At 56.3% G+C, this 24,202-nt stretch overlaps 1 protein-coding gene across 1 annotated transcript in view; it reads left to right on the plus strand.

Moving 5' to 3' along the window:
• The window catches only part of Caln1 (calneuron 1), a 312,054-nt gene that overhangs the window by 279,853 nt on the left and 7,999 nt on the right, over nucleotides 1–24,202 (plus strand). The window contains exon 5 of the mRNA XM_026400459.2: nucleotides 23,212–23,368. Within this exon, the coding sequence (XP_026256244.1) occupies nucleotides 23,212–23,368 (157 nt within the window). The remainder of the gene's footprint in view (nucleotides 1–23,211; nucleotides 23,369–24,202) is intronic.

Consider the following 24,202-nt stretch of genomic DNA (forward strand, 5'->3'; position numbering starts at 1 on the left):
GTTCAGGAGGCGGGGAGCCCACTCAACCTGATTGGACGTTATTCTTGAGCACAGATTTGATAACCACGTGGTTTTTCTGAGAGGACCCACATTTGACTGTCCTCTGAGAGAGTGGACCATACCAAAGGGGTTCAACAGAGGTGTTGGGAAGATGAGGAGATTGGACAGTGGGCTCTAACTGCCCATCATGGGCAGAGGAATGGACTTCTGGGGGCAGAGAGGGGTTCCTCCTCTGCATTCTCATCAGTGCCCCCCACAAGTGGACATCCAGTGGTGATGTAAGCGTGACATGGTACAGACACACGTCCAATGGCACTCTGGGTCAGCGTGAAGCGCACACCTACAGGTCAGGCACTAGAGAGGCCTTCTGGAGGACTGGGCAGGGGCGTCAGCTGGGGCTGACTGCTGGTCCTGCCCTATTCTCTGGCTGACCCCAGTGTTCCTCTCTGGAGATCCACACGGGGCCACGTGTTCGTCTGACAAGGGGGTTGCTTGGGCTAGAGGTTTCCTTTGTCACTATTGGGCAGGGTCCCTGGGGAATCTTCCCTGCTGTGGAGGGCTCCAGCGTCACCCCCAGGGTCCCCCCCCCCCCGGAACTGCTCTGCAGCCTCTGCCACACTCCTGTTTCCTAGCCTCCCCTAGGCTGCCTCCCCTGCAGGGGGAGAGGCCAGCGTGAGGTTGGCCTCGGTGCACAGCTGTTTACCAGGGTGGTGCCATTTTTTCGTGGGCTGTGTTACAACCATCAGTGCCATGTCACCATGGGCCCCGTTGTGACAAACTGTCAACGATGGCTGTTCCTCCCGGGCTCGCTCACCCACAGGCGCCGTGGGCAGGGGCTGCCACAGGAAAGGCGAGGACTTTGCTGGGCTCCCTGGTGGGTGACCTTCACGGACGCAGGCGCTGTCAGGCTTGGAATGAGTGGAGCCGCAGGGAGGTGGGATGAATTTGGCACAGGCCTGGAAACAGGAGTCAGGCTCAGAGTCTCCAATTAAGAGGGCCACAGGAGGGAGGGAGTGGGAGCCCCAGGTTGGAGGAGGGATCTGAGTTCCTCACAGCCCCTGCCAGGGACAGCTCACCCACCCTCCTTTCAAGGACAGCAGCAGGGCTGGGGGCCCCTCCCTGGGAGGTGTCAGGGTGTCCACAGAGGGTGAGATGGGCACTGGGGCAGAGGGAGCACAGCTTGAAACTCAGGCACCGTGCTCACCGTGGGTCTGAAGTCTTTCTGTCTTTTCATCACGCCTGTTCTCCATGTGCCGGGATCCTGCGACTCGTGCCTGCTCCCTCCCTGACAGGAACACAGAATGCACATGTTCCTGGGGCCTCTGGCCTGGGTAAGAGAGCGGGCCAGGGAGGGGAAAGGAGCTGGAGAGGTACCAGTGGGCTGGAGGGGAAGGAGCAGACGAGCAGACCTCCCTGATGGCTGGCAGGAAGACCGCTGCTTTGAAATACCCTGGGCAGCAGCTGTACACCAGCAAGGGTGACCACAGCCCCAGCAGCACTTCTGGCCCCTCCCGAGCTGAACTCCCCCCTTTCACAAGCATTTTCCCTGTTCTCTGTGCAGGTTCTTAAGCTCTGAGCACATGGCATCTGCTTTGATGGTTGCCAGAGACGGGAGAGCACGAGGCTCCCGTTCTCAGGAGTCTCATGCCGCATAGCCGTGGGAGAGTCCAGGGCACGGAGCCGCTCCCCTCCACCTAGCTGTTCCTGTGCCTGAAATTACTTCATGATCCTGCTTTGTACAAATTACAAATAACTACACACAGTTGTGACCTGAATCTCTTTTGAATTCATGTTTTTAAAAAATTTATTTATTTATTCTAATTTGTTGTACATGACAGCAGGATGCATTTTGATTCATAATACACGTATAGAGCACAATTTGTTATGTCTTTGGTTGTACCCAGAATAGAGTCACACCGTTCATGTCTTCGTAAATGTACTTAGGGTAGGGATGTCCATCTCATTCCACCATCTTTCATACCCCCTTCTCCCTCCTTCCCCTCCCACCCCTCTGCCCTCTCTAAAGTCCCTCCATTCCTCCCATGTCCCCCCCCCATTATGGATCAGCGTCCTCATATCAGAGAATACATTTGGCATTTGTTTATTTGGGATTGGCTGACTTCAGTTAGCATTGTCTTCTCCAACTCCATCCATTTACCTGCAAATGCCATGATTTTATTCTCTTTTATTGCTGAGTAATATTCCATTGTGTATAAATGCCACATTTTCTTTTTATCCATTCATTCACTGAAGGGCATCTAGGTTGGCTCCACAGTTTAGCTATTGTGAATTGTGCTGCTATAAACATTGATGTGGCTGTGTCCCTGTAGTATACTGATTTTAAGTCCTTCGGGTATAGACCAAGGAGAGGAACAGCTGGGTCAAATGATGGTTGCATTCCCAATTTCCTGAGGAATCTTCCAAGAATACAGGCAACAATTTTTTCATTTATCTGGTTGTATGTAAAGTAGAGTGACACCATTCTGTCTTCACACATGTACCTAGACGATGTCCATCTCATTTCACCATCGGATTTTGAGTATTCTTGTCACAAAAAAAGTGGTTAAAGTATGTGAGGCAAAGAACACATTAAAAGCTCAATTTAGTCATCAGACAGTGCTCACCTGTATCAAAACACGTTGGACACCGCAAACGTGTAATTTTTGCTTGTCGAATGAATGTATAAATTTAAAAACTAAGAAGCATAAGATTAAACTGGATTAAGAAGGGATTTGACTTAAGAAAAAAAATTTAAGCCTTCAGCTCTTTAACAGGAAGTCTGAAAGATACAAAAAAGCAAGCCACAGAAAACTGTTTTCAGTTCATCTCTCCAGGAGAGACGCGTGTGTAGAAATGTCTGTTTTAAAAAATCCTGCAACTCAATATTAGAATCAATAAAGACCGTGCGTGCACAGCGTTTGTGTGTTTCACAAAATATCGAATGACTCATAAACACAGTGAATAAAAGTCGTCCAACATCACGTGTCTCGGAGAAATCACAGACCAAAAGAGCCACGCAGGAGTCACCCACCCACTCCCTGAGTTCAAGATTGACCCCCAGAGGATGAGGGGTGACGGGATTCTCACGCATGCTGGTGGAAGTGGAAAACCCAGGATCACTTTGGAAAACTGGCAGCAGCGTCTAGTGCTAAGGATGCCCTGGCTGGCCACCCAGGCATTTCCCTCCTGGTATTTTTACCAGGAGAAACAAAACTGCATGTCTGTCACTGTGATGCACCAATGAGAACATAAAAAACGTCCTAAACAGGATGTGCTCCAGACGGGTCGTGATCACGATGGCACCAACTGGAGACAGCCCAGGGTCCATCCTCAGGAGATGGGAAGGATGGTGATGGTCAGTGTGTGTGCACAGTGTGCCTAGAGGATGGAGCAGGAAGCTCTCACCACCTGCCCTCAGCTTGGATGGTCCCAGAGCCCTTCCACCTGCCCTCGGGGGTCCACTTCCACGCAGACCTCGAGCTGCCCCTCTTGCTTGGTCCCCAGCTTTGCCTCCAGGTGCTGGTGCTCTGCAGGGTCCCCAGAATCACAGCTTCTGGAGTCGGGCTGGAGCAGATGCCCCAGGAGTGAGGACTCAGAGTGCCCATGGTCCTCTGGCTTCACCTGCCCTTTGCCCACGGAGGAGCACTCACTTCCCTGGCTGGATTGCTCCCTGCGTCAGCTGCAGGAGGTGGAATCACTCCCATTCCTCCGTCATGGTGCCATCTTCTCTCCCCGTATTGAAAGCCCTTTAGGAACCTGTTCCTTATCCCTCCTCCTTCCCCACTCCGTTCAGCCTCTGTCCCTGAGGACTACTCGAATGTGCGTCTGTTTGTAGGGAGGTTGCATTTGTGTTTTGAGTGCATGTGCTTTTAACATACATACACGGTCTTACGTTATTTAATTCATTTATCAAACGTGCCAAGAGCCCACCTGTGCCCAGCATAGTTCCAAGATGCAGGAATCCAGCGGGGAACAAAATTGACAAAATACATTTCATTCTGTCTGCTTTATTTACTGACCTATGAGCAGAGCTACCCATGTATCCGCCTCATGGCTGCCACCTGCCTGCCACCCTGGGACTCTCTGAGATCACTAACCACGTCGTTACCTTACTGTGGAACCTTCCAGAATCTCTTCTGTGCATAATCTCAGAGAAAAATACTGTTCTGTTGAGTGTTTTTTCCCTTTGCCATAATAACGCCATCTGCACCTGGCACACTGCTCGATGACATGCCTGTGTGCTTTGCACGCGTATCTTAAGCCACGGCATCCCGAGCTGCTGTGACAATCGAGAGGCCTTTTTACCACATTCTCTCCAACTCCTGCCACTGCCAAGTGCTTGATTTTTTTTTTTCAACGTGAGAGATTAAAAATAGCGTCTTCAAGATTATCTTGCACTTCCGGCTGCATTAGGATAATGGTCTTGTATGCCTGATGCTTTCCTGTCTTTGTTGGCCACTCTTTTTAAGTGTCCACTCCTCTTTCATGTTCCGGTGTTGCTCTTGGCTCCATCATAAATGCCGTGGCCATTCCTCCTGGTCTGTAGCTTGGCTTTAAATTTTTTTGGTGGTTTTCACCACACGGAAGTTTTTTCCTTTAGTCAAAGTGATTTCTTTTTCCCCTCTATTGTTTTGCATTTGGGTATTTAAACCCAACAGTATACACACAGATCCTACTCCATTTGCATCTGTTTTGTAGTTTTTAATGTGTGTTTAATTATCTGTAACTTATTTCTGTCAGAATTGTCAGGTAAGCACATAACGTTTTACAGTCCCCATAAACAGGCAGTTGCCCAACTCCACTGAACACTCCCGCTCTCAGCCCCAGTGGTGGGAGATGCGTGCTGAATTGGAGGGACACGTGGGTGTACGGAGGGAGCAGGCTGTTGCATTGATCCAGACTCTGTTATTCTACTTGTGGACAATGACACACTGATGTATGTGGGCCTCCATATCTGGTAGCACAAGTCTCTGCTCCTTGTTCTTCTTCTTCTTTTTTTTTTTAATCTTAGATTTCCTGCCCTTTATTATTTTAGTCTTTGCAATGTGAATTTTAGGACCAATTTAGCGATTCCATAAAATTCCTGTTAGATTCTGTGCAGGCTCAAATTGAATTACTCGTTTGGTTTTTAATGCATTTACAATTAGCCTTCCTTATCCTAGGGTTCCACATCTGTGGCTTCAAACAACTTTGGAACAAAAATATTTGGGGAAAAAAATTCTAGAAAGTTCCAAAATGCAGGACTTGAGTTTGTGAGCTGCTGAGCACTACCCCCCCCCCCCAGTGCACTAGAGCTGAACAGCTGTCTCCAGGGCTCCAGGGTGTTTGGCTGCTCTGCGTTCGGGGAGTGTCCCGTTCACGTTGCGTCTTGTGCCGGGCACTCAGCCCTGTGAAGGTGCATCTGCAGGGAACAGGGACAGGTGTGGTCTAGACCAACGTGACTGTCTAGATGATGCATCAGGTAGAGTGACCTAGGGCTGACTTGAGCGTACAGGAGGGTGTGTGTGGCTCTAGGCGAACATCCCGCCCTTTTACGCAAGTGACCTCAGCACCCCTGGATCTTGGTGTCCACAGAGGGCGCTGGAGGCAGGCCCCTGCAGACACTCAGGGATGTCTGAGCATCAAGTCTGTCTGCTCTCTGCCTTTGCTGCAGACTATGATTTCCAGAGTGTTTTATGGTTTCTTATGAGTTTTACCCCATCTTGTAAAGGTCTCAGCACGCGCTGTGTCCAGGGAATGATGGACCCTCAAGCTTCGGCCGGCTGCGGCATTCACGGCTCTCTTCCCGCTGCCCCCCTCGCAGCACTTCCTTCGCTCTCTCTGCCCTTCCAACGAGGGCCCCGTCACTCCAGCTCATTTAACCATGATTCCCTAACTAAAGGCCTTGATAGGAGCCATTTTGCTGAATTCCCAACAACTCTGGAGCCTGGTTCATCAAACTGAAAGTGAGATATATTTGAGGAGTTTATTCCAATTTAAATGACTGAACTGTCCCCTGTTTGTTTTTCCCCTGTTTTATGGGTCCCAGTGCGGGACACCAGTCCCCCCCCAGGCGGGGTGTGCGTCCTGGGCCGGCTTCCCCCTGGGGTTGGAGCAGGGACTCCAGCCTGGCGAACCCTGTGGGCAGCACGTGTCTGAGTCGTCTCAAGGAAGGCAGGACAGGTGACAGCTGGAGACGAGGCCTGGCTGGAAACCCTTCCCTGGGAGGACCAAGGGCCAGCTGTGGGGAGGGCGGTGGCATGGCTGGGTGGTGACGTGACCCGGGAGGGGTCTGTCATGCCGGGATCCCCAGGAGCGAGGCTTGGGAACACAGCCCCAGCACAGCCGATGTCCCCACAGCCCTCCTGCTGCAAAGGGAGAAGGGAGAAGGGCAGGGAGGACGGAGAGGCCCCTGTGCCCCCCGCGGGCCCTGCTGTCAGTGGCCAGGCCCTGGGCAGCACGCCTTCCAGATGCCCGATCCTCCCCCTTGAAAAACCACACGGTCACGGGAGCCACCTGTATCTGGTCTCAGTCCCTGTGTGAGAGGGCAGGAGACGACGGGATGGACATGAAGGACTTGGGGGCCTGCCGGGCAAGGCGCTGGGCTGGTTTAACACGCGGCATGTCCCAGCAGGCCACAGCTGTGACCCGCAGGCTCAGGGCATTAGCGCCACATGAGCCCCATTGTACCCACGAGAACACGGAGGCTCAGCCTCACCGCCAGGAACTTAGCCCAGCCCCCACTGCAGGTACAGATCGTATTGTGCCGTCCACTGAGGACTCCCGCAAGATGCATGGGATACGTTCGGAACTGTGGTTTTTTTCCTTGCTGAACACGTGCGGGCTTCCTTCTCTCCTTGCCGTGACTCCCCACAGTACAGCCACGTGCCTGGCATTGACCTCGCGTTGGTATCCTAGGTAGAGAGGTCACCTAGGGCCGGGAGGAGGCTGTGTGCAAGGACTGGGCCTTTTATACAGGCAGCTCCCACGTGCTCAGGGGGCCAGGAACCAAGCCCCACAGGTGCCTAGGGTCTGTGAGCCTCAGGCGCTGTTCCCGAGGTCCTCCGGGGATCTCACTCCCTTACCGTGATGTCCGCACTGGGCTGCTGAGGAAGGGAAACCAAGGAACCCGCCCCAGATGAAGAGCGGAGCCCAGGAATCTGGCTGAAGGACCTGCGCTCTTACCTCTCACACCACACTGTCTGAGTTGCAAGTGTGGTTAAATAACACTCAGAAAAGGTGAGCACCAGAGCCAGACTCATCTCAGCGGGGTCTTCCTACCACGCGGAGTAATCAAGAGTTGGCAAAGCAGGTGTCCAGCAAGCCCTGGCCTCTCCCACAGGGGCTGCCCATGGGTGGCCCCAGGGCCGAGGGCTCCCGGCTCCCAGACCTGCCACTGGGTTTAGCTAGTGGTGATTGACAGGACTGGTTAACGAGGACCCCGTCTTTGGATGTGGAGATGCCAGACCCCCCTGTGGTTCCGAGATTGAGAGTCATGGTCACATCTCTCCCCTGTCCACTCCAGATTTTCCAGGACTAAACGGTCATCACTGATCACGACTGTCACCTGAGAAACAGCGCTAAGGATCGAGAGGGTCATGACCAGATTGTGACTCTGGTGCCAGAGAAGGGGCTGCGCTCCTTCTGCCCACTGTGTGCCCCACGAGAAGAAGGCAGATGGTAGATAAGAGAAACGGCATTCAGCCGCCTATAACGAGGACTAATTATGACCTAAACGCACACGGTTCCGTTTTTCCCACCTAACGACGCGACAGAGGCGCCAGTTCTGCTGTGGGTGGGGAGGTTTGAGATTGTCAGGGCAGAGGTCTCTGGTTCTCTTGGTCTTTCCTTCACTGTCTCAAGATGGCTCCTGCAGCTCCGACCATCAAGAGTAGGCAGCAAGAAAATAAAAAGACGGAAGAAAAATGGTACCCGCGGCATAAACAAACTCCTCCTGCTCAAGAGCTTCCCCTAAAACCCTACACACTACTTTTGCATACATTTGGAAAGCGTCTGGGCACACAGCCATCCTCAAGAGTACAGGTGGGAGGGGAAGTGGGTAACAAGCAGCTTCTGTAATGTGTCTCGGGTGCCTCAAGGATGGGGATCGACTCCAACATCTCAGGGCTGCCAGGTCTGTTTCCACCCTAGAATATCCCCTGGGCTGCTTCTGCCTCCTCCCTGGGGGGGGGGGGGGACCAACGTTCTAGGACTGGGAGAGCCCATACTGCTTCAACCACGGCAGACCAACGTGGCGAAGACCCACATGGCCACAACACGCGTTTTCAAGTGAATCAAGTACTAATTTAAAAAATTCCTCTTTCTTGTGATGCATCCCTGGTGTTGGTGCCACCACCTTCTGTATCTCTGAGTCGGGATGGTGGTCCAGTCCCTCTGTGAGCTTGCCCAAGTTCTAGGAGGACTTCGGGGACCACAGAAAAAGAAGTACTTCACATGGGGAAGGTGAAATGTCTCTCATTCACCAGGAGAAGACTGGGAAATCGTGGTGGATCAATCAGCCGTGTTTTTACCCACATTCCTTACATTGGGGGCGTCCAAACCCCAGCCTCACATCTCTCCCCTCATTAGTTAATGCAAAACAGAGAGAAAGAAATAAACAGTAGCCTCCCACCCCTAGAATCCTGGGTGTCTAGGATTCTCCCCTGCTGGATTTTCCAAGAAACATTAAGAACATAGGATAAAACACAATGTTGCCACCTCGTGTAATTACGTTGCCATCTAAGTGTAATTAGAAAACGAGGTGGAACTGCGAGGTCCCAGGGTTGGGTGCAGGGAGGGACCCGCAGGCTCTGGGATAATTACTTACAGAAGTACTCGCAGAACGTTACAGGTTCAAAGCCAGGAGCTCCAAGGGCTCTATTATTTATCTTCCTCTCTAAGTGCACGGGTGTGCTGCCAAGTTCTCCGAGGAGCGCAGCCTGCCGACCCGCGACCCTGCCAGCCCAAGCCCAGAAGCTAATGGGCTGTGCCTTTCTCTGGCTGGGCTCCAGGCTGCGCAGAGGGTCTCTTAATTCAGAATCGGGGTAAAGCTGGATGTCTTGCCTTGTGCTGCTGACCCTGCTGCCCGCGCCCTGACCAGCTGAGCTGGGGGGCCCACTCCTGGCAGCTCTGACTCACCCCTGATTTTGTGAGATGTGCTGTTGGCCCTCTCCCACCTTGAGGATGAATTCTGGGTGTCTGGGAACCCACCCAAATGGCAGCAACCGTGTCAGGACTCCAGAGGGAACCCCGTGGATTTCAGTCAGCTGGTGTCTGTGTGGGGTCCCACTGACACCCTCCTGCACAGCACCTAGGTGGCCCCAGTGAGGCAGCGGGGGGGGGGGGCCTCCTGTTTGCAGGTTGTGCCTTGGTTGTGCGGACGCGTCACCTTCAAATCAGATTCTAGGTGTGGGTGCTTCAGTTCTCAGAGACGGCCTGCTGGCCCTGCCTCCCCGGGCCTGTCCTTGAGCTGCCGATGGGGTCCCTCTCCCGGGGGTCTCATTCACATCAAGTGATTCATTCTGGAAGCGGGGTGGGCTTTATGCCCTCTGGGCTCTGCCCCACTGCCACCAGGCATCCACTCCCGGGGAAAGCCCTCCCTGAGGCCCTGAGTCGGCCCCATGGTGACCCTGGAATGCAGTGCCAGGAGCAGGTCCAGGAGGGATTCCTCGCCCTGCGGTCAGCCCAGGTGTCCGGCCTCACTGCCTGCCCAGGCCCTTCCTCTCCTGGCCTTGTAGATGCAGCAGTCATCAGGATGGGTCCCCAGTGGACATCTCCTAGCTCATGCTGCCCGCCTCACAGTGGCCTCAAAGAAATGAGGTCACATCCTCAGTGACTCTTTTCCTTTCCCCTGTTGCGTTTGGGTCCCTGCCTCTGGCCCACCTGTTGTGGCTCTTCCTTAGAAATGGCAGTTCTCCGTGCATCTCTGCCCTGTGTCCTTCGGATTTATTTTTCTCGTGTCTTTTACCCCTAAACCTTTTCTCTGTGAGGCAGAACGGATGTATATTTTGTCTTCTGCGTCACTGAGTACATTTTCCGACTGTAAACACGGTTGCTTACTGCTCCTCTTGGTCTGGGATGTCATTGTTGGACTTTGGAACCATTGTTCCCCGTTGACGGGCGTTCTGTGGATGGACAGCGGGTGCAGACGTGAACCCAGGGGAGCGCAGGCAACGGCTAGGCCTACTTGACTCCCTAGAATCCTTTTTCCACAGCAGGTTTTCTTCCACCTCCGATGTGCTTGGCCTCCCGCCATTTTTTGCCTCAAATCCCTTTCACAGATTCCAAACTGGGCGTCCCTTTCTTCCCGTGCTCTACATAAAGGGAGATAAATAACCAACAGACCAGCATTTCCCATGAAATAGGACGAATCTCGGAGCCAGTGCTTCCCGAGTGTGGGGAGGGCCAGGAATACGGCCACTGTGTCTGCGGCTGCTTCTCAGGTAGAGCCAGTGGCCTGGGCTGCTGTCCCTCCTTGGCTCTGTGCTGGACGTGACCTGGACTCTAGACCCACTCCAGCCGCATGGCCACCGGTGCCGCAGTGCCCTTGCTCTCACCCCTGAAGTTCCAGGGGGGTCAGTCAGCGTCTCACCCCAAGCCAGGGAAGCATCCCTAGAGGCATCTCGCTGAGGTTCCTGGATCTGCAAGTCAGAGGAGACTGAGCTCCACCAGGGGCTCTGTCCACAGGTCAGGTCAGGGTCGGGTCAGGGTCAGGCCAGCTCCTACATTCTGGGCACAAGTAGCACAAACCCTGGGAAGGGCTTCTTAGGAGATGTCCTGGGTGCAGGAGGGCATGGCTGCTGCCTCTGTACCAGCACTACCCAGGCAAGTCACCGGCCACACTCAACACAGGGGACAGGACCCCAAATCAGCACTCGTGGTTCCCAAGTCTGATGGCGCAGGTGGCAGAGGAGCTTTGGATGAAAGGCCTCAGTCCGACCTCCACTGCCCTGAGGCTGCCCTGATGCCCACTGGGTGGCACACGGGGTGGAAGCGATGTGCTTCCCCAGAGCCCCTCATCCCGCCTCCCTACCCCTGGACGCTCTGCGTCTTCTTCCAGGGCTGGTGACTTCACGCCTCTGCTGGCTTTGCCTTGATAATGTGTTTGTTTTCTTTAGCTAATTAAAATTTCATGGGCAACAAATAAGATTCATAAAGATGAGGCCAGAAAGGATGATTGAATCAACAACCTCAGCCCGCAGGGTGTAGCTGTGCCCCAGGCTGAGCTCTGGGGGGCCGTGGCCCCTGCAGTGCTTATGATCCTTTATTAAGAGAAGAGTCTCTGGCCCGCCCCAGCCTGAGCCAGAGGTGGGAAGTTCTGTCATGTGCCCTAGGCCTTGTGAGCTGGTTCCTAAAGTGGGGTTTTGATTCTAGCCCCGCCTCTTGTTGATCTGGGAAGGAAAACAAGGAGGTAGGACACGCCCAGACTGCACCCATAACCCATCAGGAGGCACCCTGCATCTCTGACCATCCTGAGGCAGAAAGCGGGGCTGGCCCACATGCCAAGCCTGCGGTCTGGCTCCTAGAACAGAGTTGTGCCACCCGCCCGGTTACTGCACCGAGGGGCCAGGGCTTCACCCGTCTGTGCGTGACAGTTTCATAAACAGCAGGCCATGGAGGACCCCAGCCTGCTTGTGTCCTGGGAGATGGAGGAGGGCGCTGAGCTGTGGGGGTTTCCTGGGAGCCACAACCAGGGGGAGGGCTTCTAATTTGGGGTTCTAGGGTAGAAAGGGCCAACTCGGTCTCACTGTTCGATTCGCCCGGCCATGTTCCTCATTTCCAGTTTGAACAGTGGGCTAAATACTGAGCAGTACCGCAGCAGGACGGGGACCTGCCCCGTGATCCGCTGGGCGCCGACCCCTCTTCCTCCCTCCGTTCAGCTTAGACCCTGTGATGCTGGCCTTCCGATTCTCCGTCCTGTCCTTGGTCACCTCTTCCTTTGGTTATTGTTGTGCTGACCACATTTTCCTGATCATTCCTAGCTGTGTTCAGCGGCTCTCCGGCTCCCGCCTTCCCACTCGATCAGAACTAGATGCTCGTTTCTTGGACTAAGTGGGGTCTTCCTCAGCGCACTGGGTCTTCACTCATTTCTAAAAGAAAAAACAATGTGCGTTTCTTCTCTGTGCCAACAACCATGGACAGAGGGCTGACTTTGGCTGGGCACCGTGGAGACAGAACTGTCACGTGGTCACTGTTCTAAGGCCCCTGCAGTCTACCGGGCAGGCGGGACGATCACTAGGCTCCTTCTGCACACTTGCTGGGTCTGTGAGAGGGTCAGGCGCGGAGTCACGGGTGACCCAGGTGCAGGGCTGGCCAGAGGGCGGTCAGGGAAGTGGAGGCCCTAGGAAAGGGCGAGGAGGACGCAGGCCAGAGCCTGGTGTTGGGAGCCCCTGTGTGGATGGCGGCCACCACCTAGTCAGGGTGGCTCACGGAGGACCCAGATCTGGGTGGTGGGCTCAGGACAAAATGGCCACTCGGGAAGTGGCCACTCAGGATGACAGAAGTACACAGAGGCTGTGTCTGGGGTTCCTCACTCCCTGGGGGAGGACGGGAAGTTGGCAGGTCACCTCAGCTCTGGAGACCTCACCTCAGGAAGTGCATGGTCCTCTAGACAGAACCAGGACACGACAGGCCCACGGGCTTGCTCGGGGGAACCATGCGGAGGGTTCTGCCTGAGGCCGCCTCCTCCCCTCCAACCCCATGGAAACCTTCCTCCGTACCTGAGGGTACTGGCAGGAATCGCCTTTCCAAGGTCAAGGGGGTGGGAAAGGGACTCTCCAGAATGAGCAGGCAGCACAGGGACAGGAGTCCTTCGGCTCGTCAAGGCCAGCTGGAGGCCGTCAAGGGCAGCAGGAAAGCCTGAGTGACAGGCCCTAAATGAGAAGAGGAGCTGAAGTCACTGCTGTCTGACAGAATGATGCGTTGGGCACCTTCGGCCTCCAGCTGGGAGCTCCCAAGCCCCCCCCCCCCCAGCCTGAGGCAGGTAAAACTGGCCGAGCACTAAGGAGCCCCACGGCGCCTCGCGGCTGCAGTGCTTAAATGTTTATTGAGGGAGCCCCACATGCCCTGTTCCATTCGCCCCCATAGAGTGGCCGTGGGGTGGACAGGGCAGGCAGTCCTCTTGTTGTGGTTGCTGCTCTGACTCCCAGTTCCTGCTGTCCTTTCATTAGGTGGCTGTGTAGACGGTGAGGCAAGTCAGTGACCTGCCCCAGGACACCCAGCCAGTCAGGGACAGCTCGTCCTAGATGACCAGTCCATCAGCCCTGAGCCTGGAAACTCCCACCACCCACTGGCCCCGCGCTCATGGGGCTTCTGCACAGCTCTCTGCAGGTCCTTGTCACTTCCGGAAGCGTCACAGTTGCCCACAAGGTGTCGTGAAGGACCTCCGGACGGGGACCACAGTCCGTTCTGGTCTCTGTGGTAACCGAGTGGTTCTGTGCCCTTGACTTCTCTGTGTGGGCCACACACAGTGACGGGCAGGGACCAAAGCATGTGGAGTCCCAGAAACTGCATTTCAGAGTAAGAAGGTTCTGCTGTAGAGCCACCCCTTGAGATGTATGTACAGGTGTAACTTCTCAGGAGAAAACCCAGGAACAGAGAGGTTTAATGGCTTTCAGTCGGTCACACAGCCACCGTGTGATAGTTCTGAACAGGAACTAAAGTCATGCACTTTTTCTCTAATTGACCTAAGAGTTTATTCAGAGGGTGGGGGAAGGAGGGAGAGGGACTCTGCGTCTCCATTCCACCTCCACCTTCCTTAGGCTCCATCTCGACACTTGTCTTAACCCTTTCACCCCACGCGGCCACTCGAGGCCCCTGCGGTCCTTCTAGACATGGGGAGGGACCTCATGCTGGTGCTGCTGGGTGGGCGGAGCTTCCCGGTCCCCAGGCCATCTTCCCAGGCACTCCGGGGAGTGGGGGGGCCTTCCTGTGGGACCCTCTGCTGTGCCCACTGCCTGTTCCTCCTCAGGCGTTCACAGCCCACGCTCAGGCTCCCAGTGGGCCTCCAGTGACCGTGCCACCCACCCCAAGGCCAGGAGTCCCCGTGTCCAGACTCCTGAGGAGGAGCTGGGCTCTTCCCAGGCGGCCAGCATGGCAGCACCTGTGCTTATTAGATAAACAGATAGGCAGCCTCCCGCGGCTCCAGCTGCTGCCCGCCCCGCCACCGCTGTCACTGCCTGCCACCAGGCAGCCTGAATCTGGCCTCCTGATTTCTGGAGGTCAGAGCCCAGAAGCCACTGTAGGTGCTGGACGTTGGGTGTCCTTCCTGGAGGCTCCAAGGGAGAAGCCTCCCCCAGACCTTGGACAGCTTCTGCCGGCTGCCCAGGTACCTGGCCATGCCCCTCCCTGTCCCTGCAGGCTCTGCTGCTCCTTTTTAATCTCATCTCCCTCATGTCCTTGGGGGGAGGACCCTGTGAGTCCACCCTGTGAGCCCACCTTCTGAGCCAACCAGGGCTCAGGGCTCGCTTCCCTATGACCAGGCCAGGTCTGTTTGCAGGCTCCTGGGATCAGGGTGCAGATGTCTTTGGGGCCAAAACTCCGCCTACCACAAAACCCACCTCTAGGGGGGCGGAAATTGCTCTCAGGAGCGCTCAAGTGACCCTGCCGACCCGGCCCCGGGAGCCTTGGCCGGGGTGGAGGCCGAGACAGGAGGAAGGGTTCTTGTGGCCGACGCCTCCCTTCATGGCTAAAGGCCGCTAACCGTGCCTCCTTTGACCTCACTCCAAACCACACCTGGGATCTCACCGCGGCCTGCATGTCGGCTGGTCTGTCAGGAGAGGCCTCTCCGTCCTGCTGGGCTGCGGGTCCACTGTGCCCTCCTGCGCTTGACTCCCCTGCCCCTCCAGTCAGGGCACCAAGCCAACTCCGCCTCGTGGCCTTGGCCTTGATAGTCCCTGTACCTGGAATCTGTCCCCGGGGGTCCGCACGGGTCCACCTCCCTGATGTACCTCCTCACCACCTCCCTGAGACACCCCCACATCCTCATTTTACCCCCACCTGCCCGGCTTCCTGCTTCCTGACCCCCACACTCACTGCCTGACGCTCCCTCCGCGCCTTCTGACTGCTCCAGCCACATGGTGGCCCTCACAAGGACAGGATTTTTCAGTTTCATTCCCTCATGGACCCTTAGTGCCTAGAACAGAGCCTGGCACTCAGTACACACGGCTGTCCCCTAGGGTCCTCGGGTTTGGTCCCAGGATCCCTCATGGACACCCAAATCTTCGCTGTTCAAGTCCCTCATGCAAAATGGTGTGTAAGCCCGTCCCCCTTGTGCTTTAAGTCACCTCTAGGCTACTTCCACTGCCCGAGTGTGAACGCTACGTGAAGTGGCCTGGTGTCGTGGCCCATGGGGACTGTGGTCAAGCTGTCTTGGACTCTGGCTGCACCCGGGGGAACAAGCACCCTGGCTGCCTCCCCTGGGCTGCAGGAGGCCAGCGTCTCCTCCTGAGCATCTCTACGAGGCTGGCTTGTGTCAGGGCTGTGCCTCGCGAGAGCTCCGAGTCCCCAGGCACCGAGTCCCCAGGACCCCCAGCCCAGTGACCTCGTGCCCAGCCAGGCCTTCAGAGAATGAGAGCAGAGGTGGAGGAGGCACCCGCGCCTTCTCAGGTCCCAGAGCAGACCCTGGGGGCTCCCTGCTGGGGCCTTGGTGGGCAGGTGCCTCCCCTTGAATGGCGTGTCCCCTCCGGAGGAGCCCTCCCCGTCAGCTGCAGATCCGGAGTCACGCGTGTGCGCCACGGGTCTTGCAGCCAGTGGAAAATTTCTCCCAGACGGAGGCAGTAAACAGGTGCTCAATCTTGGTCTGGGAGTGACGGCAGGTCTCCTTCTCAGCCTCGGCTGCTGCACTCCAGCGGCTGCAGCCCAGGGCTGGGGCGAGGAGCCTCCCTCGCAGGGGTAAAGGGGTGCATGCCCCTTCTCTGCCTGTCTCCAGGACCCCACTCCTATGGGGAGGGACGCGTGGGTCCAGGTGGACCCTCCACCTCCCGGCCCGCTGTTCCTGCTCTGCCCCAGCCTCCCACTCCTTTGTCCCACTCACCTGGCCAGCAGTGTCCATGGGCTCAGGGGCCTCTGTCTCTGTTCCAAGCGGGGAGGGGTCTCCCAATACCTTGCATTTCAACCTCACGTTTCCTCCCCTGTGGGGGGAAATGAAGACTCCAGAAGTCCCTCTGGGTACACTGGGGCTTCCTGCTCTTCACCCCCTGGCAGGCTGACGCTGGACACGCCATTTTGGGAGGGGGCTTCTTATTACATGGAAGAGGCCGTGTGAGGGGGGCCAAGGATGGAGGGAAGGTTCTGGAAGGAGACCCTGTGACCTGGCTCAGCCCCTGGGGACACACTTAGAGTCTGTCTCTAGGCTACAAAGACCCGCAGAGGGTCACTCGGCCATGTAGGGGACCCTGCCTGGCTGCCCCATGCAGGACTTGCTGTGGGGTGAGCTGTGCCCACTTCTGCTCCCAGGTGAGAGGTTCTGACTGCTGATCTCCCTGACAGTACCCACTCTCGTGGATGGTGCCTTCTGTAGACGGGCAGAGGAAGAGCAGGGCTGTGAGGTCCCAGCGCTGCTGGGCCCCCTTTTCCCCAGGGGACAGCTGTTAAGTGCACACCTTCTGGGATGGCTGGCAGGAGTTTGGGTCCACCTAGAACCTGGTCAGGGGAGCTGCTGCCCCACCGCCATGCAGGTCTCCCTGTGAGTCAGGGGAGGGACCGTGGCCTCGCAGGGCCACCAGAAGCCAGCGGAGAGTTCTGCTTCAGTGGCTGGCATTCAGTCCTATCAGGACTTCCCTGGGGACTCTGTCCTCGAGGTTCCTGCCAAAGTGGGAAACAAGGTCAGTTACCCCCCTTCCAAGTTGGAGAAGCCGCTGGGAAGCCTGATGGCAGAGGGCCCTTCCTGGCTTCCTGAGGGGCTGGGGCAGGGCAGGGAAGGTGGGGACACTGGGCCAGGACAGAGGGGCCTGTTCCCTCACTCAGCAGACACTGTCCGTGTCCCCGGGGCCAGACCTGGGTAAGGTGAGAGCTGCCTGCTGGGGGCTGCTCCCCTGTGAGCAGGGCCAACACACACGGCGGGCAGGGGGCACTCACAGCAGGAGGAGCAGCGGAGGGTCCTAGCAGCAGACACCAGGAGACCAGGGCACCAACGCTATCCCCAGAAAGTCCCGTGACCTGGTGGAGGGAGATGAGCTGGGAGAGACCAGCCTGCAGTCGACATCCGGGGTCAGACTAGGACAGAGGGGCCCGGGCAGTGGGGCGTCCTCCTGCCCCCCTCCACAGCTCCACCTGCTCTCCAGACACAGCCGCTCAGAAGAGGAACAGGCCGGTGACCCTCAGCAGCCGACAGCCAGGAGCCCACGCTGGCCACCACCCTCCCTTGGCCCCCTTCCATTCACTGCCTCCCTCCGTGTCTGAGGAAGCAGAAACACCGATGGCACAGGGCTCATCAGAAGCCGGCACAGCCTGAGGGACAGGTGCAGGGGACAGGCTGCGGGGGTCCAGAGAGTGACCGCTGGGGAGGGCGCTGCAGGCACCCTTCGTGTTTCAGTCTGTGATGGTGACACGGAGATGTCCCAGGGGAGAGAAGGAGCCAGACACGTCCATCTCCAGGAGGCCTCAGTGGCAGAGAGGGACATGGCATAGAATCGAAGGCCCACCCTACACCCCAGCCGGGACGTGGCACACGGGGCTTCTTTAAGACCCCAGGAGTAGGGAAATCACCCTGCGAGTGCCGAAGAAGGGACTGACCAGCCCAGAAGGGGCCAGAGAACCCTGCAGGTTCCAGGGGTGATTTCTAGAATTCTGTGTCAAGCCGAGTTGTCGGCCATGGGAGAAGGCAGAAGAGGCGTCATTAAGGTCACAAGAATTCTCAAGGTGTCACGTTCACGAGTGCGTCACGATCACCACTGTCTAAAGATCCCCAGCAGAGAAGCCGATGACAGGTAGGCACACAGCACGGGGACATCACGAGGAATGGAAGTGAACACAGAAATCAATGAAATCTAATGAGGCAGCTGCCGCAGTGGGGACGAAATAAATGGAATGCAGCAGCCAAGTGCTGTTCCAGAAAGAGGTACAGGGAGCAGAAACCGTGTCGTGAAAAATCTCAACCTAAACTTGCAAAGGGAAGAGCGTGGGGTGAGAGGTGAGGGGACACGGTGCGGAACTTCCCATCACACAGGGGAGATGGGGGCCAATTGGGTTTTCCCTAATTCAGTCGTTTAAGAAATGGTGGCTTGGAAAAGCATCTGACGAATGGAAAGAGATCCTGCAGCTTAGTCAGAATGAGGACATCCATGAATGTTTCACACCAAAGGCCAAGGAAACTCGCCGAGCGGACAGCAGGAACAAGCCCATTCACCCACCAGCAAGAATGGGTCATGGCATCCACAGGAACACGGGGGAAGGAGGCGTCTCGTGAAGCAAAATCAGCCAGCGAGGGCCAGAGTCATGTGTTTTCTTCCACGAGGGGACCCTGGAAAGTCCAGAACAAAGGAGGACAGGGAGGACGGGGCCTGAGAGCCGCAAAGGTGGATGGGGAGGGCAGACCGAGCCAAAGAATCCCAGGAACCTGACGTCGATGGCGTCACGGACCCAACAAAAAGCAAGAACCCAGCCATCACGTGTCTGATGGTACGTGAGAAATCAGGTCTTCAGACACCCCGCTCTTCCTCAGTAAGAGACAAGCTCTGACGCACACAGAGACGGGCGTTAGCAGAAGAGTCACACAGAAAAAGACGCGCCACGTGGTGCAAAGACAGGCCTTAAGGAAGCACTCACAGGTCCTCAGTGGCTGGCCGCGCCCAGGTGGAGTCCTGCCCGCCGTCCGTGCTGCCCGCTCGTCTTGATGTCCTCTGAAGCTTCCCTTGGGGTTTTTACGCTCCACAATCCGGGGCCATCGTCCTTCCTGGTGACCTTTATGGTCATCTGTATGCAGAGAGCTTGAAGGCCCGAGTCACCAGCCCACTCAGAGCCTTCTTCTGTGTCGTGGGAAGTCTGCCATGAGCACCTTGAGACCAAGCTGCCTCCTTCCTTCCAATCCTGTTCCCAAGGCCCAGGGGCTGTCCAGGACGCCCGCTCCTCCCCCTCCACTCCGAGCGAGCCACCTCTCCCCAGGGCTCCCGAGGCCCAGAGCCCGCCTTGGGCTGTACCCAGTCCCTCCAGTCGCTCCTCTCTGGACATCTTTATCTTTCTGTCAGCCAAGGGCAAGTTTTCCCAGACTGAACCAAGTGAGTTCTCTGCTGAAGATCCTGTGGGGGTCCCTCTTTCACCCAAAAGACAAAACAAGCTTCATGCCCCCAAATGAAAACAGCATTACCAGCCGGGCGCGGTGGCGCACACCTGTGATCCCAGCAGCCGGGGAGGCTGAGGCAGGAGGATGGAGTTCAAAGCCAGTGTTAGAGTCTTAAACAAGTCTGGATGGCGCCTGGCATTTTGCCAGAGGGAGTGGTTTGTGAAGTAACGCCAGCCAGCCATGAAGTGTGGAGATTCCTTATTGGTTGACTGCTGTATTGAGTTTATGTTAATTAAGATAAGCTGTGTGGAATGTATAAATACCCATCCTGTCCTACAATAAACGGCTTCCACTCCTGCTGTATCAATGTACACAAGTTCCTCGTCACCCCCCAGTTATTTTGCTGCAGCCGGACTGCGGCAAGCCAGCCTTTGCAAAAGCGAGGCACTGAGCAGCTCGGTGAGACCCTGTCTCTAAGTAAAATACAAAACAGGGCTGGGGATGGGGCTCAGTGGTTGAGTGCCCCCGAGTTCAATCCCAGGTACAAAAAAGAAAAGCAAGGCAGGCATTGCTTAAAGAGAGGAACAAAAACATCTAGAACCTTCCATCGCCATGGTCCAGACTGACTTGGAACATTGAGTCTGCATTCACCCTTGGCCACGTCTCCCTTCAGTCACCCCCATCTTAGCAGCTGAGATCCAGAGCTTGTTTTCACTCAGATCAATGCCCTGTGGAGTGGCTGCGGTCCTCTCCTGTCCTGTGCACTAGGAGGAAGGGAAATTCTCTGTTTTTGATTTTAACTATTTTGCGGCAGAAGAAAAGGAAACAGCAGGATGTACAGTAGCCTGGAGGCGCTCCAGGGACTTCCCTCGTCCACAGATCTCTTGCAGTCACACCTCATGGCTGAAGCCCCATGTCAGTGGGCAGGGAGAGCAAGTCCTGTCACAGGGCAGGAGGTGGCCATTGAAGAGATACAGCCTGCTGCAGTCCACACTCCTGCTCCTGTCTGTTCCCTCTGTTACTCCATTTTCTATTGCTATAACAAAATACCTGAGTCTGGCTTCTTGTAAGAAAAAGAGGCCTATTCACCTCACGGTTTTGTAGGCTGGAAGTCCAACACCAGGACGCCTTGTCTGCTCAGCCTCTGGTGAGGGCTCCCTTGGCTGGGTCACCAACACACGGCAGAGAAATGGAAGGGGACCTGGCTGACGCAGTAGAGGGTGGGCACTGGGAACCTTGCTTCAGACCCACCTGCTCTGCTCACCTGTCCTGGGTACCTGCACGAGGCCCCACCTCTCCACGTCACCACACTGGGGGACCAAGCTTCCAGCACAGGAACCTCCAGGGGACAGAGCAGGTCAAACCGTAGCATGTCCCCGCAGCCCCCTGCAGGCACAGACACACAGTCCTCTCTCAGGAGGTGACCCCGAGCCCCGTCCAAGCCCAGATCTAGGTCCCAGAGGGTCATGGTGGACACCTGAGCAGCCATGGCTCCTCCCCACCTAGAGTCAGGTGCACTGGAAGGACAGGTGGCCCCACCCTGTCCACATGTGGCTGGGGACAGGGCCCAGGTGACCACAAGTCTGTTCCCCTCCAGAAAGTGGGGGCACTGGCAGCCCAGCACCTGGGGGAGGAGCTTCCCCCGTAGATCCCACCCCTGCCTCCCTGAGGTCTGGGGTGCCTTATCCTGCCCCAGGGTCCCCGCCTCATCCTCTGCGAGGCCAGACTCTCCGTCCACCTCCTCGCGCGCTCATCTGAAGGTGCCCTCCTGGGGCCTGTGGAGCGCTCCTCGTGATGCGGCCTGTGTTGCAGGTTTGGAATGCGAAGGTCATGCGGGTGCCCCACCCACAGCTGTCCCGAGGTCCGAGCCCGGTTGCTGTCAGCTCCCCTCAGCTGAGGCTGAGAGCCGCCCCCTTGATTATCTGAAGGCCTCTCTCCAAACTCAGGAGCCACTTCACACATTCCGAGGCTTGGACAGAAAACACTCTGATTTGTTAAATCAGCCTGTTTTGTTATTAAAGAATCTCTCACTTCTCTCTCTTACTAGCGAAAGATGAAAAGCACTAGCTTCTTCCAACCCTGCAAGACCAAGATGCCCAGGGCTCTGACTCCTGGTTCACACACCAGCCGCTCCTTCTCATAGTGCATGCAGTCAGAAGCCCAGGTTGCAGCTAGTCTAACTGCATGTAGAGCATGCTGTTCCCCCAAGCTGCTCACCTGGAGCACAGCTCATTTCACGTCTTCACCCTTGAAGTCATCCAGGCACACCTGCGTGCATGTTGAGTGGCTACGGCTGTGGGTGGCCGGGACAGCAAGTCCCCACCCTTCCAGCTGCCCGGCCGGGACCAGTGCTTTATCTTTAGTGTTTTTGATGGACACCTGTCCCTTCTGGGCGCCGGGTTCTGGATGGCTGACCTAGATCAACGAAGGGCCAAGGGGTGCTAAACTAGAAAACAGCCCCCAAGGACACTTCTTCTGCATGTTGAGACTTCTTTATGGGACAGCTGCAGGTCTTTAGCCCCATTCTGAGACCCCAAAAGAAGGAACAGCCTTGTCTGGGCCTGTTGTTCTCATATCAGAGAGAACAAATAATAGAACCACACAATGGCCTTACCTTTTAATTACATGTGACTTATGGGACTTCAACTCACATTTCGTAGGCTGATAAAGTGACATGACAAACTTGATATAAATGGGGAGGGAAAGCATGATTCTCTCACTGAGAGGCACAGGACCTGACAGGGAATTCTGCACCTCCCCTTTTAGGGGAGGTCCTTCCTCATGAACACGGCTGTGAAACTTGCGTTTTATCTGATAAGGATGTTGCAACAAGAGCCATACTTAGGTACTATAATAGTCCATTTTTCATTGCTATAACAAAATACCTGAGGCTGGGTAATTTGTAAAGAAAAGAGGTTTATTTGGCTTATGGTTCTGGGGCTGGGAATGCATGGTGCCAGTGTCTACTCCACTATGGCAAACGCCTCCTGGCAGATGTCATCACGATGGCCGGGGTGCGCAGAGAGATCACATGGAGAGACAGGAAGTTGGGGTGACGGGGGTCAGTTCTGCTCTTCTTTGACATCTTATTGCGTCCATCAGGTTTTCATCACTGCAACCAAAATTCCTGGCAGGAGCAGCTCAGAGGGGGAAATGGCTATTTTGGGTCACAGTTCCAGAGATTTAGACCTTGGTGGGCGACTCTGCTGCTCTGGGCCCCAGGGGAGGTAGCTCGTCATGGCAGAAGGGCGCCGTGGAGGGCAGCAGCTCAGCCCGCGGCAGCCAGGAAGCAGGCAGGGACCACAGGGAAATGCACCCTTGCAGAGCACACCCCCAGGGACCCTCCTCTCCAGCCATGCCCTGCCCACAGTTACCAGCCGTCAGTCCACCCTGGGACGGACTGCTGAGGTCACGCTCTCGCTAACCAGTCATTTCACCTCTGGAGTCTTCTGCCTGAACACAGGGGCTCTGGGGGGGGCACCTCGTGTCCATGCCATGGCCCTGTAAGAACTGGCTGGTCCCACACACCACCGGCAGCACCGCAGTGACCCAAGGACCTCCCGCTAGACCCTCTGCTCAGGCTCCCCCACCTCTACCCTGCCACACATGACCCTGGGGGACAGTCCACACCAAACTCAGCAGATCATACGTCAAGCAAGGCGGGACGTGCTGCTTTCTTGGAAGACAGTAGGTTTGGGAGGCACACGCCTTGTCTGGGGTCTGACAGTTCTAAAGCACAGAGACGCGGGGTTGGCAGCAGGTGGCTGGTGGGCAGGGAGCCAGCCGCAGGGGGCGCTTCACTCCAGGAGTCTAGCTTGAGAGGACGGATGTGTCCACTCCCTGCAGCTCAGTAAGGCCCTGTAAGGTCACTTATGCTTGGAGCTAAGCAGGATAGGATGCTGCCCAGCTGATGTCCTGAGGAGCCAGCCGGGTCTTCCCCAGGGAGCCCAAGGCTTGCCCGCCGTGTCCAGCCTGTCCCTCCCGCCTGGACCTCACGCTCTCTCTCCCTGCAGTTCGACATGCAGAGGGTCACGCTGGAGGAGCTGAAGCACATTCTCTACCACGCCTTCCGGGACCACCTGACCATGAAGGACATCGAGAGCATCATCATCAACGAGGAGGAGAGCCTCAACGAGACCTCGGGGAACTGCCAGACAGAGTTTGAGGGAGGTAGGTGCCTGCCCCATCCCGTCCCCCTGGGTGGGCCAGCGCCCACAGGTGCTCCTCGGCGCCGCAGCCTCCGGGGCCGAGGCCGGCGGGCACTACAGCCCGGCGGGCACTACAGCCGGAGGCCCAGGACTGCGCTAAAGGTCTTTGCAAAGATTCAGGGGCCTTAGGTCATTCTCTTTGTTTTCCCCAACTCTGCGCTTTTGCAGAAGTCCCCTTGACCCTGTCTGCTCTTGTACGGCCGAGTCAGCGAGGCCCCATGGCTCTGTGACAAGAGCTCGCTAAGGAGGTTGGCGACCGAGGACCAAGGCGTTGGCTAATGATGTGATCTTGGCGAGGGGCGTGCCCCCTCTGTGTCCTAGTCTGTGACTCAGGATAGTGACACCTACTTCATGGGATCTCTGGGGATGGAAACCTGCTTCCCCAGAGCACGGACCAAACAAGAGCCCAAGGACAGTGTTTCATGAGCTGAGGCAAGGGGCCACTGGAGAAATGGGCCTCTGTGGAAGTCCAAAAAGAGGCCCAAGCTCCCATGGGCTGTCTTTCTTGGGCTCATGAAAGAAAACTTAAGGGAAAAGAAAAAGCCTCCCTCATCTCCAACCAGCTGAGCACTTCTTCTCTCCCCACGTCTGACAATCCCACCTGTGCAGCAGCCTCAAGGGACAGGGAGAAAAATTAATTGGATTCAAACACCTTAACAGATGACTGAACCCTTGAACACGTCAGTGTCCACAGCTGGTCAGCTGTCCCGTGGACACCAGAGTGAGATTGGCCATCTGGTCTTGATGCTGCCGCAGAGACGGCCAAACACCGTGGCCGGCAGTTCAGGCTGGGCTG

The sequence above is a fragment of the Urocitellus parryii genome, chromosome 9 (assembly GCF_045843805.1).
Source record: "Urocitellus parryii isolate mUroPar1 chromosome 9, mUroPar1.hap1, whole genome shotgun sequence".
Lineage (NCBI taxonomy): Eukaryota > Metazoa > Chordata > Mammalia > Rodentia > Sciuridae > Urocitellus > Urocitellus parryii.